General features: G+C 41.8%; 1 gene segment (V, D, J or C); it reads left to right on the forward strand.

The window, feature by feature from the left end:
• The first annotated feature begins 10,231 nt into the window (after positions 1–10,231).
• LOC137013942 (immunoglobulin kappa variable 4-1-like) lies at positions 10,232–10,741 on the forward strand. The segment is given in 2 exon segments: positions 10,232–10,314; positions 10,404–10,741. Coding segments are annotated over 2 exon segments (387 nt in total).
• Positions 10,742–13,382: the final 2,641 nt, after the last annotated feature.

The following is a 13,382-nucleotide window of genomic DNA, read 5'->3' on the forward strand; positions in this document are numbered from 1 at the left end:
CCGCATTAGTGGATAATGAGCTGAATCACGGACTTCTGACATGGCTCTCTTTTCATACAGATTACATAAACACAGAATATTTGTTTTCGATTTGACTTACACGATTTAAAACCTGACATTTCAATGTTTTTTTAGACATAAGTCTAATTTTTTTGTCATTAGTATTCACTAAGTTACAGTTCATTTTTTGAGAACTATCAGATTGGACTTCGTTCAGAGGGAGACAAGAGATCACGCATCATGTTAGTTTTCTTTATTTTACAAAAAGCACAACATTTTGTTGTTACTCTGAGTGTACACAAATAAAAGAAGATATTCCACAGATTAAAATGGTGTATAACTCTTAATTGTATGTGCAACATTGACAGAGTATTTTGAGTCTCTTTCACACTGGTTAGAAAAAAAACGCGGTGATCACGCCGGCGTGACCGCCGACCCGAGAGTGTTAAATAGAGTAAAGTTATGCGTATTTGGCATTGTTACGGCCTGTGCCTTGTGTGTGTTGTGTGACGTCATGACTCTGTTTCTTCCTGAGAGTTTTGATTGTAGGTCCGCCTTTGTGCACCTGCTTCTAGTTGCGTGTGCTTATATGGAGGACGCTGAGAAGACTGGGGGAGGAGACACACCAGCAAACAAGCTTTTCTTTCTGTTTGTGTTTTTTGTCTTTCTTTATATAAGTTGATTTGTTTGTCTTAGATAAGTTAGGTATTTATTTTTTTATTATTCTTAATTTGGGTTAATTGTTGGTTATATTTGGGCAATGATTTGTTTTTTTTTTGTTTTTTTTTCGTATGATAGGTTACGTGTTCCCGATTTTTTTGTTGCTCGTTGAATAAATATTTAACGATGTATTGGGTTTCACGTGTCCTTCTTTATGTTACGTTTCCCCTTTTCTGCCTTTAAAGTAGGGGTTCGTAACATAAATTGGGGGCTCGTCTGGGATTTTTATTTTATTCTTTTGTTGAGCAAATTATTATAATGGTGCAAAACAAACTCCGGATAGGTAGAGTGAACCATGAGGACCGTGTCTAGCGCCGGCCCTTACTACGGTTTACTGATTTATTGTTTTTCTTTGTTATTTTATTTTGTTATTTTTGGAGGTAATCCGGGGGGGAGGCTTGCCTCTCAATCGGTACCCTCTGAAGACTAGTTAGGTCTTATTTAGTTTTTGGCTAGGTAGGTTTAGGTCTGGAGTTGTTTGCGCTATTATATTTGTTTGTTTGTTGCTCAACTATGGCGACATTTGATTTAAATGCGTTTATAAAACAACCAAGTCTTGTAGGATTAGAAACGTGTAGAAAGGATGATTTGTTTCTTATTGCCCAACATTTTGATATACCCGTTTCTAAAACATTACTTAAAAAAGACTTAAAAGCTTGTTTGGTGGCTGGTTTAGTTGGTAAAGGGGTGTTACCTTCAGAGGTTAATGTCCCGGAGAAATCAGCGGAATCGCTGGCAGCTGTTGCGGATGAACAATCTCCATCGAGTTCATCTGTTATCAAGCCAGTTACTCCGTTTGTTGCTCGGGGAGAGGTAGGACCTTCATATTCTTTACCAAAGTTTGAGCCGTTATCTCTGTCGACGGGAACCTCATCTGCTCCGCGTGGGGACGCGCGTTTGAAAGTGCGGTTAGCGCGTTTACAATTAGAGACGCAAGATAAGGCTCAAGCACGAAAGGATGAGCTGCAGCATCAGCTTGAACGTTATCGTATTGACGCGGAGATGAAAGTTAAAATACGACAGCTTGAATTGCAGGTCAGTAAAGACTCGAAAGAAAAAAAAATATCTGCTGCGCTGAAAGATGATGCAGTCTCTGAGGCAGCTGTGGGTTTGAATCCTACGACTGTTTCAAATGATTCCGTTCGAAGTGATTCAGTTAACGTGTTAACGGATTCCTTAACTGTTCCTTTGTCTCCTCAGTTTAATGTGGCGAAGAATATCGTAATAATTCCACCGTTTCGTGAGAAAGAGGTCGAGGCTTATTTTCAGGCATTTGAGCGAATAGCTACCGCGTTAAGATGGCCAAATGAGGTCTGGTCATTAATGTTACAATGTAAGTTGACCGGGAAGGCACAAGAAGTGTGTGCCGCTCTTCCTTTGGAAGAGAGCGTTCAATATGAAACGGTGAAAAATGCGATTCTTCGTGCATATGAGTTAGTGCCCGAACACTACAGACAACAGTTTCTTACGATGAAAAAATCCACTGCACAGACATATGTCGAATTTGCCCGTGAGAAGGGTATACTTTTTGACAGGTGGGTGAAGGCTTGTAAAGTGACTGACTACAATTCTTTGCGTGAATTGTTGCTCATTGAAGAATTTAAGAATTGTGTTTCGGAGCGAACTGCGGTTTATTTAAATGAGCAAAAGGTTAGTACTGTACAACAAGCAGCCGTTTTGGCAGACGAGTATGCTTTGTTGCATAAACCCGTGTTTGTCAAGCGTTCGGTTGATGCTGGACATGCCTCACAAAAGGAAAATGAGGTTAGTTCTTATGATGATCAAATAAAACCTAGTCTGTCTGGCCCAAAATTTCGTAAAGAATGCGGCTATTGTCATAAAATGGGACATGTGATCGCTGAGTGTAGAATTTTAAAACGAAAACAAGAGCGTCCGGATTCTTCGGTGAATCAACCTCGGGGTTCAGTATTGGTGAAAGTTTTGTCGCCGCAGCCTGTGACTTCTGAAGTTCCTGATGCGTGCTTTCAGCCTTTCGTGTTTGACGGTCTTGTGTCTTTGACTGGTCGTGATGAGGATCAGAGGGCTGTAAAAATTTTACGCGACACTGGGGGATCGCAATCTTTTATATTGTCTAATTCTCTACCTTTTGGTGCGGAGTCTGCGTGTGGCACTAGTACTATTGTACAGGGAATAGAAATGGGTTTTGTACCTGTTCCCCTTTATCGTGTTTGGGTATTGTCTGATTTGGTCTCTGGATGTTTTAACGTTGCGGTCCGTTCTTCTCTCCCTGTACCGGGCGTCGATTTTATTATGGGCAATGACATTGCTGGAGGTAAGGTAATGCCAGTTATGCACGTTACTAATACTCCACTTACTGATCCACAACCTGATGGGTTGGCTGAGAATTTTCCGAACGTATTTGCTGTTAGTGCAGTTACGACACGTGCGCAGGCAAAACATTTAGATAAAGAAAATGAAATAAATCTGGGTGACTCTGTTTTTAAAGAGATTCTGGAGAAGGAAGTATTTTCTGAGTCTTATCTATCTATCTGTCTAGGTTCTGATGTTTTTTTGCCTATTTCCTGTAGCGCTCTTACAGAGGCTCAGAAGAGTGACCCAACACTTGAAAAATGCCGTCTTAGTGCTGATAGTGACATGTTACCGTTGCGTAACCATCAGTTCTATTGGAGTAACACTGTGTTAATGCGTCGCTGGAGTGCTCCCTCCTTGTGTGAGGATGTTCAGAATGAGTGGAATGTGGTCCATCAAATTGTGGTACCTTTTCAGTTTTGACAGCATATTTTAAATCTGGCCCATGATCACCCTTGGTCTGGACACCTTGGTGTGACCAAAACATATAATCGGGTGCTGCAACACTTCTTTTGGCCCGGTTTAAAAGCTGATGTGTCCCGACATTGTAAAAATTGCCATACTTGTCAAATTGTGGGGAAGCCCAATCAAATTGTGCCACCTGCTCCCCTTCGTCCTATTCCGGCTCTAGGTGAGCCATTTGAACGAGTTCTTGTCGATTGCGTTGGTCCGCTTCCACGAACAAAATCTGGTTCACAGTTTATTTTAACTATTATGTGCACGGCCACATGGTTTCCGGAAGCAGTACCGCTGCGGAAAATAACTGCTAGAGCTGTCATTAATGCTTTGACAAAATTTTTTTACCACGTTCGGATTGCCTAAAATGGTTCAAACTGACCAAGGTTCGAATTTTTTATCTAGAGTTTTTCGAAGTGCTCTGAGAGCTCTAGGAGTGTCCCATGTTGTGTCCAGCGCCTATCATCCTGAATCGCAGGGTGCTCTAGAGCGCTGGCATCAAACTCTGAAATCTGCTCTGCGAAAATATTGCATGGAGACTGATAATGAATGGGATGAGGGCATTCCTTTAGTTTTATTTGCTCTTTGTGAAGCGCGACAGGAATCACTTGGTTTTAGCCCGTCCGAATTGGTTTTTGGACACAACGTACGTGGTCCTCTAAAGGTTTTAAACTAATCCGTCTGAGAAAAGCAACGTGCTTGATTTTATTTCTTGTACCCGTGAGCGTTTACAAAATGCTTGTGCTGTTGCAAAAGAAGCGCTCTCTCGGTCACAAAAGAAAATGAAGGGTTGCTTTGACAAGCAAGCTGTTGTACGCAATTTTAAGGCGGGCGAGAAAGTTTTAGTGTTGCTTCCTGCGCCTGGTTCTGCTTTGGCTGCACGGTTCGCAGGACCATACGTGATTAAAAGTAAACTGAGTGATACGGATTATATAATCCATACCCCAGAACGCAGACGAAAGACGCGGTTATGTCATGTGAATATGTTGAAGCCTTACCTGTGTCGTGCTGATAAAACTGAGGCAAGTAACCTTTCCGAGTGTAAATTCCAGGCAGAGCGAGTGTCCATGTTATCTCACACTCTCGCGAGTGAAGATGTGGATGACGGTTTGTCCATGTCTACAGAATTGTTGAATGGTGGTTGTTTGAAAAATTCTGAAATTCTGAAAGTATTGCCATCTCAACTGTCTTATTTATCTAATGACCAGCGACAAGATGTGACTGATTTGGTGAAAAGTTTTCCTAACCTGTTTAATGATGTACCCTCAGGTACTCCTGTCATCCAGCATGACATTGAGGTGGATGACGCCCGTCCAATTAAACAGCATGCGTATCGTTGTCCAGCAAGTAAGAGGGAGGTCATGAGGCGTGAAGTGGAGTATCTGGTTCAAAATGGTTTTGCCAAAAAGAGTAACAGTCCTTGGAGTTCACCGTGTGTTTTAGTGCCTAAGGCAGACGGGTCGCTCCGTTTTTGCACAGATTTTCGAAAGGTGAATTCTGTTACAGTGCCAGATGCTTTTCCTTTACCACGTATAGAGGACTGTATTGATAACCTTGGCACTGCTCAGTACATTACAAAATTAGATCTTTTAAAAGGATACTGGCATGTGCCTTTGACTGAACGTGCCTCTGAAATTTCCGCCTTCGTGACTCCCGATTCTTTTCTCCAATATACGCAGATGGCGTTCGGGCTCCGAAACGCGCCCGCTACTTTCCAGCGGTTGATGTCTATGGTGCTGGGTGACCTCCCAAACTGTAATGTTTATCTGGATGACGTGGTTATCTATTCTCCTACCTGGGCTGATCACATTTCTTCGCTGTATGATGTGTTTAGTAGATTGGCTACCGCTTCCTTAACGTTAAATCTAGCGCAATGCGAGTTTGCGAAAACTTCTGTTACGTACCTCGGGAAAAAGGTTGGAAATGGCGAAGTACGTCCTGTTGAGGCAAAAGTAAATGCAATTATTGCGTATCCTGTGCCTACTACACGTCGTGAGTTAAGGCGATTCTTAGGGATGACCGGTTATTACAGATGCTTCTGTAAAAACTTTTCGACTGTCGTCGCTCCACTAACACAACTGTGTAGTCCAAAAGTTGCTTTTAACTGGACTGATGAATGTCAAAATGCATTTTTATGTGCTAAGTCTCTTCTTTGTAGTGCCCCTGTTTTGTCTGCTCCTGAGATGGATCGCCCGTTTAAACTTGAAGTCGACGCCAGTGCGACCGGAGTTGGAGCCGTTTTACTTCAGGATGGTGCTGACGGCATTTCCCATCCAGTGTCTTACTTTTCTGCTAAATTCAACCGTCATCAAATGAATTATTCTACTATAGAAAAGGAGACACTGGCCATGTTGCTTGCTTTGCAGCATTTCTATGTGTACGTCGGTTATACCACCATTCCTGTTACGGTCTATACGGACCATAATCCGTTGGTTTTTTTGAATAAAATGTATAATCATAACCAACGGTTGATGCGCTGGGCTCTAATGGCTCAACATTATAATGTGGAGATCCGTCACAAGAGGGGATCTGATAATATCGTTGCAGATGCTCTTTCACGGGGATAAGTAAGTTAATGTAACTTCTTTTTTGTTTTTTTGTTTTTTCTTTGTTTTTCTCATTCTTGTTTGCTTGTTGATGCTTCACCCAGAACCTGTCTCTTTTTGTATTCGACTAGGTTCTTCTTTTAGGTGGGGGAGTGTTACGGCCTGTGCCTTGTGTGTGTTGTGTGACGTCATGACTCTGTTTCTTCCTGAGAGTTTTGATTGTAGGTCCGCCTTTGTGCACCTGCTTCTAGTTGCGTGTGCTTATATGGAGGACGCTGAGAAGACTGGGGGAGGAGACACACCAGCAAACAAGCTTTTCTTTCTGTTTGTGTTTTTTGTCTTTCTTTATATAAGTTGATTTGTTTGTCTTAGATAAGTTAGGTATTTATTTTTTTATTATTCTTAATTTGGGTTAATTGTTGGTTATATTTGGGCATTGATTTGTTTTTTTTTTGTTTTTTTTTTCGTATGATAGGTTACGTGTTCCCGATTTTTTTGTTGCTCGTTGAATAAATATTTAACGATGTATTGGGTTTCACGTGTCCTTCTTTATGTTACGTTTCCCCTTTTCTGCCTTTAAAGTAGGGGTTCGTAACAGGCATGCTGTCCGGGGAGAGGGCTGCCTCTGACGGGATCGTGCATCGCCAGGTAGACGGGCCCTCCCGACCAATTGACGGGGAGCGCGTGATTTGGAGCGGCCGATCGGGAGGGCTCTGGTTACGTCCGACAGGAGACCAATGCTCAGTGTCAAACGGGTGAGCCCTACCAACCGAAAGACGAGGGGCAACGTGGTTTAAGAATGACCAGCCAAAAGGGGCCCACTCAGCTTCTGCCGGGAGCGGCCCCCGGCAACAGGTGAGTGGGTTCCATTGGCTGATGGCGGGATGAAAGAAATTGGAATGCCTGGCCAGGAGAGCTCTCGCAGCATCCGATGGGAGACCAAGGCTCCAGGAGACTAATGCTCATGGCATCAGATGGGTAAACCTCACTAGCACACAGGGGTAAAGTAAAGAGCAGAGGCTCGACGGGGCGACTCTCGCGGCGTCCGACGGGAGACCAAGGCTCCAGGAGACCAATGCTCAAGGCCTCGGATGGGTAAGCCTCGCTGGACAAGGAAAGAAGCACGGACCAGGAGGCTCTCACGGCATCAGATGGGAGACCAAGGCTCATGACATCAGATGGGTAAGCCTCGCTGGTAGACGGCAGAAAGTAAAGCACAGAAGAACGACCGGGAGGCTCTCGCGGCATCCAACGGGAGACCAAGGCTCCAGGAGACCAATGCTCAAGGCCTCGGATGGGTAAGCCTCGCCGGACGAGGAAAGAAGCACTGACCGGGAGGCTCTCGCGGCATCAGATGGGAGACCAAGGCTCCAGGAAAGCAATGCTTGTGGCATCGGACGGGTAAGCCTCGCCGGACAAAGAAGGAGAAAAGATGGAAACTGATCAGGAGGGCTCTCGCTGCATCCGACGGGAGATCAAGACTCAATGTGTCGGATGGGTAAGCCTCACTGGACGGAAAAAGTTAAAAAGATGGAAACTGACCGGGAGGGCTCTCGCTGCATCCAATGGGAGATCAACACTCATGGCATAGGACGGGTAAGCCTCGCCGGACAAAGGAGGAGAAAAGATGGAAACTGACCGGGAGGGCTCTCGCAGCATCCGATGGGAAATCAAGACTCACTCTGTCGGACGGGTAAGCCTCACTGGACGGAAAAAGTTAAAAAGATGGAAACTGACCGGGAGGGCTCTCGCTGCATCCAATGGGAGATCAACACTCATGGCATAGGACGGGTAAGCCTCGCCGGACAAGGAGGAGAAAAGATGGAAACTGACCGGGAGGGCTCTCCCAGCAGAATGGGCTCCTGCGGAATCAGGTGAGAAGATGCTGCTGCAGCGAGACTATTTTAGTGGATTGATGGTGTTAATTGCGGTGGATATGGTGAGCTTGTAGGATTGAGCGAGAGAACAAGCTGAAGCTGAAGAATTTGGCTGGAAAGGGTTTGCTGAGCGTCTTTAACATGGAAGCGATTGGATTAGATAGGATATAGATCTTTAAAGCCTCTGATGGTCAGCGACTAGAGTGTTTGAATCTGATGCTTGGAGAGGCCTTTTGGGGGAGCTGTGGTTCCTTGCCGCTGTTGCTTCTGGCTTGCTTAGATGGGGACACTTGATATTCAACAATGTTTTGATCTGCCTTCATTGTCTTCACTGCACACCATTGTATGCAAACTGAACTATTTGGAAAAGTGAATAGGTTGGGTCAGGGTCCACCTTTGGAGCCAGCGGCCTGAATTTCAGATCAAATCTGTGCTCTGATCTTGCTGGCGACCTTCATAAAGCAAACAAAACAAGATAATTGTAACAACAATTTAATAAAATAACACATAATACCGACATTTCATATTCATTATATCTTTATATAAGAATGAATTCTCAGTTTTCCTGCTGCTCATTTGACCACTTCTGGAACAGGTGTAATTGTTTATTTATAAAAACATCTTTGCTAAGACGATTCAGACAAATGCAATTCCATTCATCAATATAGCGGCTTTGCACTCGTTATTTTTATTTATTTATTTATTTTTAATATATATATATAAACGCATTATGTTTTAGTACTGCTCTCCAGTCAAGGTTGGAAATTTCATGCCATGTTGGGTGCTTTCTTCAGTTACCAGTTTAGTAACTGTAGCTTTCTGCCAGCAGCAGATGTCATCAGGTGGTACCCAACCTTCCTTGAGTGTTTCGACCCTTAACCACAACACTGTCCAGTTGGTGTGTCGGCAGTGGTGGCCAAATCACTGCCCATCTACTCCTGGCTTCCAGCTTTCTTCCTCTCTCTTACTCCATATCCAGCATGAAGCTCGTTCAGCCTCCTGTCCCATCCTATGAGTCACATGCTTCTTGCTCCTCTCATCCATGCCTAAAGCTGACAGCAACCGCCATGCTGATTTGGCAGGAAAGCCTCTACAACCTATTTCCACAGGGAACAACCATGCCTGCCACCCTCTTGTTTTTGCAGTCTTGGATTAACGGCTGATATTTCAAGGCTTTTCCCTCATGTGCCTCCTCACAGCCCTCCTCCCATGGCCCGGTCAGCTCAACTAGGATGATTTTACGATCTTTGTCTGACCACAGAGCGATATCCGGGCGAAGAGCTGTGTGGACCACTTCCGGGAACTGCAGCCTCCTTCTGACATCAACTCTCATTTCCCAAGAGTTTGTGGCCTGCAGCAGATTGGGTTTTGCTGACGCATTAGTTGCGAAGGGCCTAGATCCCTCCTTGATGAAGGTGATAATTTTCACCTCACCTGTGCCACTTGGCCTCTTCTTGCACCTCTCTCGCTCTATTGTGTCAGCGAGGGACAAGAGTACCTTGTTGTGGCGCCACCTATAGCGCCCTTGGGTTAAAGACGTTTTGCACCCTGACATTATATGTGCCAGTGTCCCCAATTGACCGCAGAGCTTGCAGTAGGGGTCGTCCCTCAGCCCCCATGTGTATATTTTTTACACATTACTGGAGCTCCTCTCTTGCCTGCCAAACTTCCATTGCAAGTTTTCAAAAACTCACAGATTCTGTTGCATTTAGTCACCATGAAATCAAAATGGACAATTTATGTTTTTTTATGGAATACTATGATATTGATTATAAATGATTTATGAATGCAAATCATTATTTTTTAACTTCATGTGCCTTGTAATCTACATGCAGCGACATCTGTTCTCTGAAAGGAGAATGGGGCAACCTGTCACTCACATGAGATCCACCAATAGCAAACCACAACCATCCAATCAATTCCCCACAGACAAAATCAAGCCCCGCCCTACATTTATTGACTTCACTAGGATATATATCACAACAATAGGGAAGAAAATATGAGAGCAACGTTTTAATGTTGCAAGGTTCATCATTTATGAAGCAAACTCAATTCAAATAATAATAAAATGGTACAGTAATGAAATGAGAATAGCACATAAATATTAATAAAAACGTTATCTATTAACTTATTTCAGAATCTTGATGATTTGATATATTTGATTGTGTGATTGACAGGATAAAATGAACGAGCTCCTGAACCTTCATTTAGAGCCTCATTTAAATACAGAATGAGTTCATTTGCATATTGATCAGATGCTTCAGTGCTCTGAGAGTGTTTATAGTGCTGTGAGTTTAACACTTCATCACTGACACACACAACAATCTTTATCAACATGACCTTCATCATCATCTTCATCTGGACTCTCACAGCGTTTGCTCAAGGTTTGTGGAGCACAAGTTTGATATCAATTCATTTCTTCAAGTATATTGTCAAAGTTTTGAGTTGATTTTCTTCTTGTTGTGTGTTTCAGAGTGTAGAGGACAGATCACCGTCACTCAGAGTCCCTCAATGACAGCAGCTCAACCAGGACAAACTCTGAACATCAACTGTAAAACCAGCAGTAATGTGTATTATCATAGTTCTTATGGACATTATTTAGCCTGGTATTTACAGAAACCTGGAGAAGCTCCTAAACTCCTGATTTATTATACAAGCACCCTCCAGTCAGGAACTCCATCTAGATTCAGTGGCAGTGGATCTAACAGTGATTTCACTCTGACCATCAGTGGAGTCCAGACTGAAGATGCTGGACATTATTACTGTCAGAGTTATCACTACATCAACAGTAAAGCAGTGTTCACACAGTGATAAAGAGTCGTACAAAAACCTTCGTCAGTCAGAGTCACAGTGACTGAACTGATACTGCAGCTGTTGTGTCGTCAGTGCAGCACAAAAACAACCAAACGTGATAATATTGAGCACAATTATCAGAATCATCAAAAATATATATATGAAAGTGAAGAGATTGTGATTTTTCATGTTCAGTGACAAGTTTAGAAATTATAATGATTTTAGGAGGAACTGAACAACCTTTCTATGAATGAGATACACCATCCACTATAGGGAAATAACAAGAAGAATATCAAAGTGCAGTAAACTTTAAAACTATTTGCGCTACAAACCAGTGTGTTTATAATTAAGACAATACATTAAAATAATATGGTAAAAAATATCAGTTTGCAATATCAAGCAGTATAACAAGCTGGGCTGTGTTTCCTAAAAGCATCGTAGGCCTAAATAGATCATCGTAGAGCCTTTGCCACCAATGATCTCTACAATCAACTTAATTCTTAGATGCTTTTGGGAAACACAGCCCTGTTTTATACAGCTAAAAATAACTGGAAGCGAATGACACTGGAAGCCAGAAATAAAAACATATAGAAGAAAATAGAAAAAGCACTTTCAGTGTCAGTGTCAGCAATATAATGAATCTATATTGCATTAAAATAATTATTTGATCACAACACATCACATAAACATCTTCACACAGAGATTGATGAAGAATAAAATCTAAAGATTTCCAAACTTCTAAACAAGTGAGAAACAATTAACGACCACAAATATCAGTTTTCATCTGTACATGGACATTTTCATTTCTGAGTGATAGATTTCAACAAACAGAAACAAACAGATCATGCAGACGACAAGTTCAACATCTGCATCTGCACATTTACTGAATGTTCAGACTTGAACTGCTGGTCAACAGTCTGACAGCTTATAAAAGCTCAAAATGACCGTTTAACACTCTCAACATCACAAAACACCTGCAGTCCAGTGATTCTCAGATCGAGTTTTTGTGCGTTTGTGTTTTTCTCTGTATAATGTGTTGATGACGAGAGAAATAAACCGATGGAGGGTTTTTGCTCAGAGAGTCACTTTGCATCGGCTCATGCTTCAGCGCTCCGAGTGTTTATAGCGTTCAGACTCAAACACTTTATAACACACTGCTGTTTACCACGGTACAAACCCAACAAACACCATGAATCTCTTCAGCAGCTTCATCTGGATTCTGGCAGCTTTTATTCCAGGTAACAGACGTGAAAGCTCGTCATTTTTGAGTCTTTAATGTTCATTTCATCTGATTAAACACATTAATGTTGTTGTCGACAGCATCCAGAGGAATCACTGTGACTCAGCCTGAAGCTGTGACTGTTTCTGAAGGACAAAACGCCAAAATAGAGTGTAAAACTGATACTGGGATAAATGGTTATGATTTAGCTTGGTATCAGCAGAAACATGCACTGTAAAAAAAAAATCCCGTTGTTTCTACGGAAAAATACCGGCAGCTGTGGTTACCAGAACAATACTGTAAAAATGACATCAAACCGTAAACATACTTACGGAGTTACATGTGAATTTTACATTTTAAATCTGTTAAATTTACGGTAAAATAATGTATTTCATTAACTGATATAATGCTAATTTACCAACCTAATGAAGTACTAATATCTGTTTTGTAACTTTATAATACACTGACAGTCACCAAACCCGGTGGTGATGAGAATCACATGATGAATCAAAGTTCATCACAAGCAGCTTTTCCACAAGCTGAGGAGGACAATACTAATATATAGAAGGTGCACACAGTGTCATTCACACACACACTAAACACCATCATGGTAACATACATGAAATTTTAAAAATGCAAAAAAAATTAATTTAACAACATTAGATGTAACATAAAACCCTAACGTACATAACTGATTAGAAAAAAAAATGAGAAAAACTAAGAAGAAAGAGTTATTTCAACGAAAATATATCAAATGTGAAGTATCACGCAGGGAATTGTGGGAATGTCAATATACGGTTTTTCACTGTAAATTTTACAATGAATTGTTATTTTTCACTTTCAAAAACTGTGAATTTAACGGTATTTTACCGTAAAATTACATTAAATGTACCATTAGATCTATTACAGTTATTCACCGTATATAGTACGGAAACTTTCTGTAAACCAATTGACAGTTTTTCACCGCAGCATTTTTACAGTCTTTTACTGTTAAAATCACGGTCATTTTTTACAGTGTGGAGAAGCTCCTGAATTTTACATTTATGGCCTAAATAACGATGACAGTTTCAGTCAGTTCACAGTGACTGGAAGACCTGGAGGAACTGATTTCATTCTGACCATCAGTGGAGTCCAGACTGAAGATGCTGGACATTATTACTGTCAGAGTCGACACTATATCAACAATAACTATGTGTTCACACAGTGATAAAGAGTCGTACAAAAACCTCCGTCAGTCACAGTGAAAATCTAACACTATATCTGTGAGGTTTATGATCATGTTCTTGTTTCATCATGTATCTGCAGGTGTTTTCATGCTCCACTGAGTGAAGTTTATTTACGAAATATGAGCTAAAGCCCTGATCCAATGAAAGACCAGAAACAGAAAGGACACACTGACATAAAGCTACATTTGTGTTTTATTTATTTACTGAATTTTAA

Source organism: Chanodichthys erythropterus, chromosome 23 (assembly GCF_024489055.1).
Source record: "Chanodichthys erythropterus isolate Z2021 chromosome 23, ASM2448905v1, whole genome shotgun sequence".
Classification (NCBI taxonomy): domain Eukaryota; kingdom Metazoa; phylum Chordata; class Actinopteri; order Cypriniformes; family Xenocyprididae; genus Chanodichthys; species Chanodichthys erythropterus.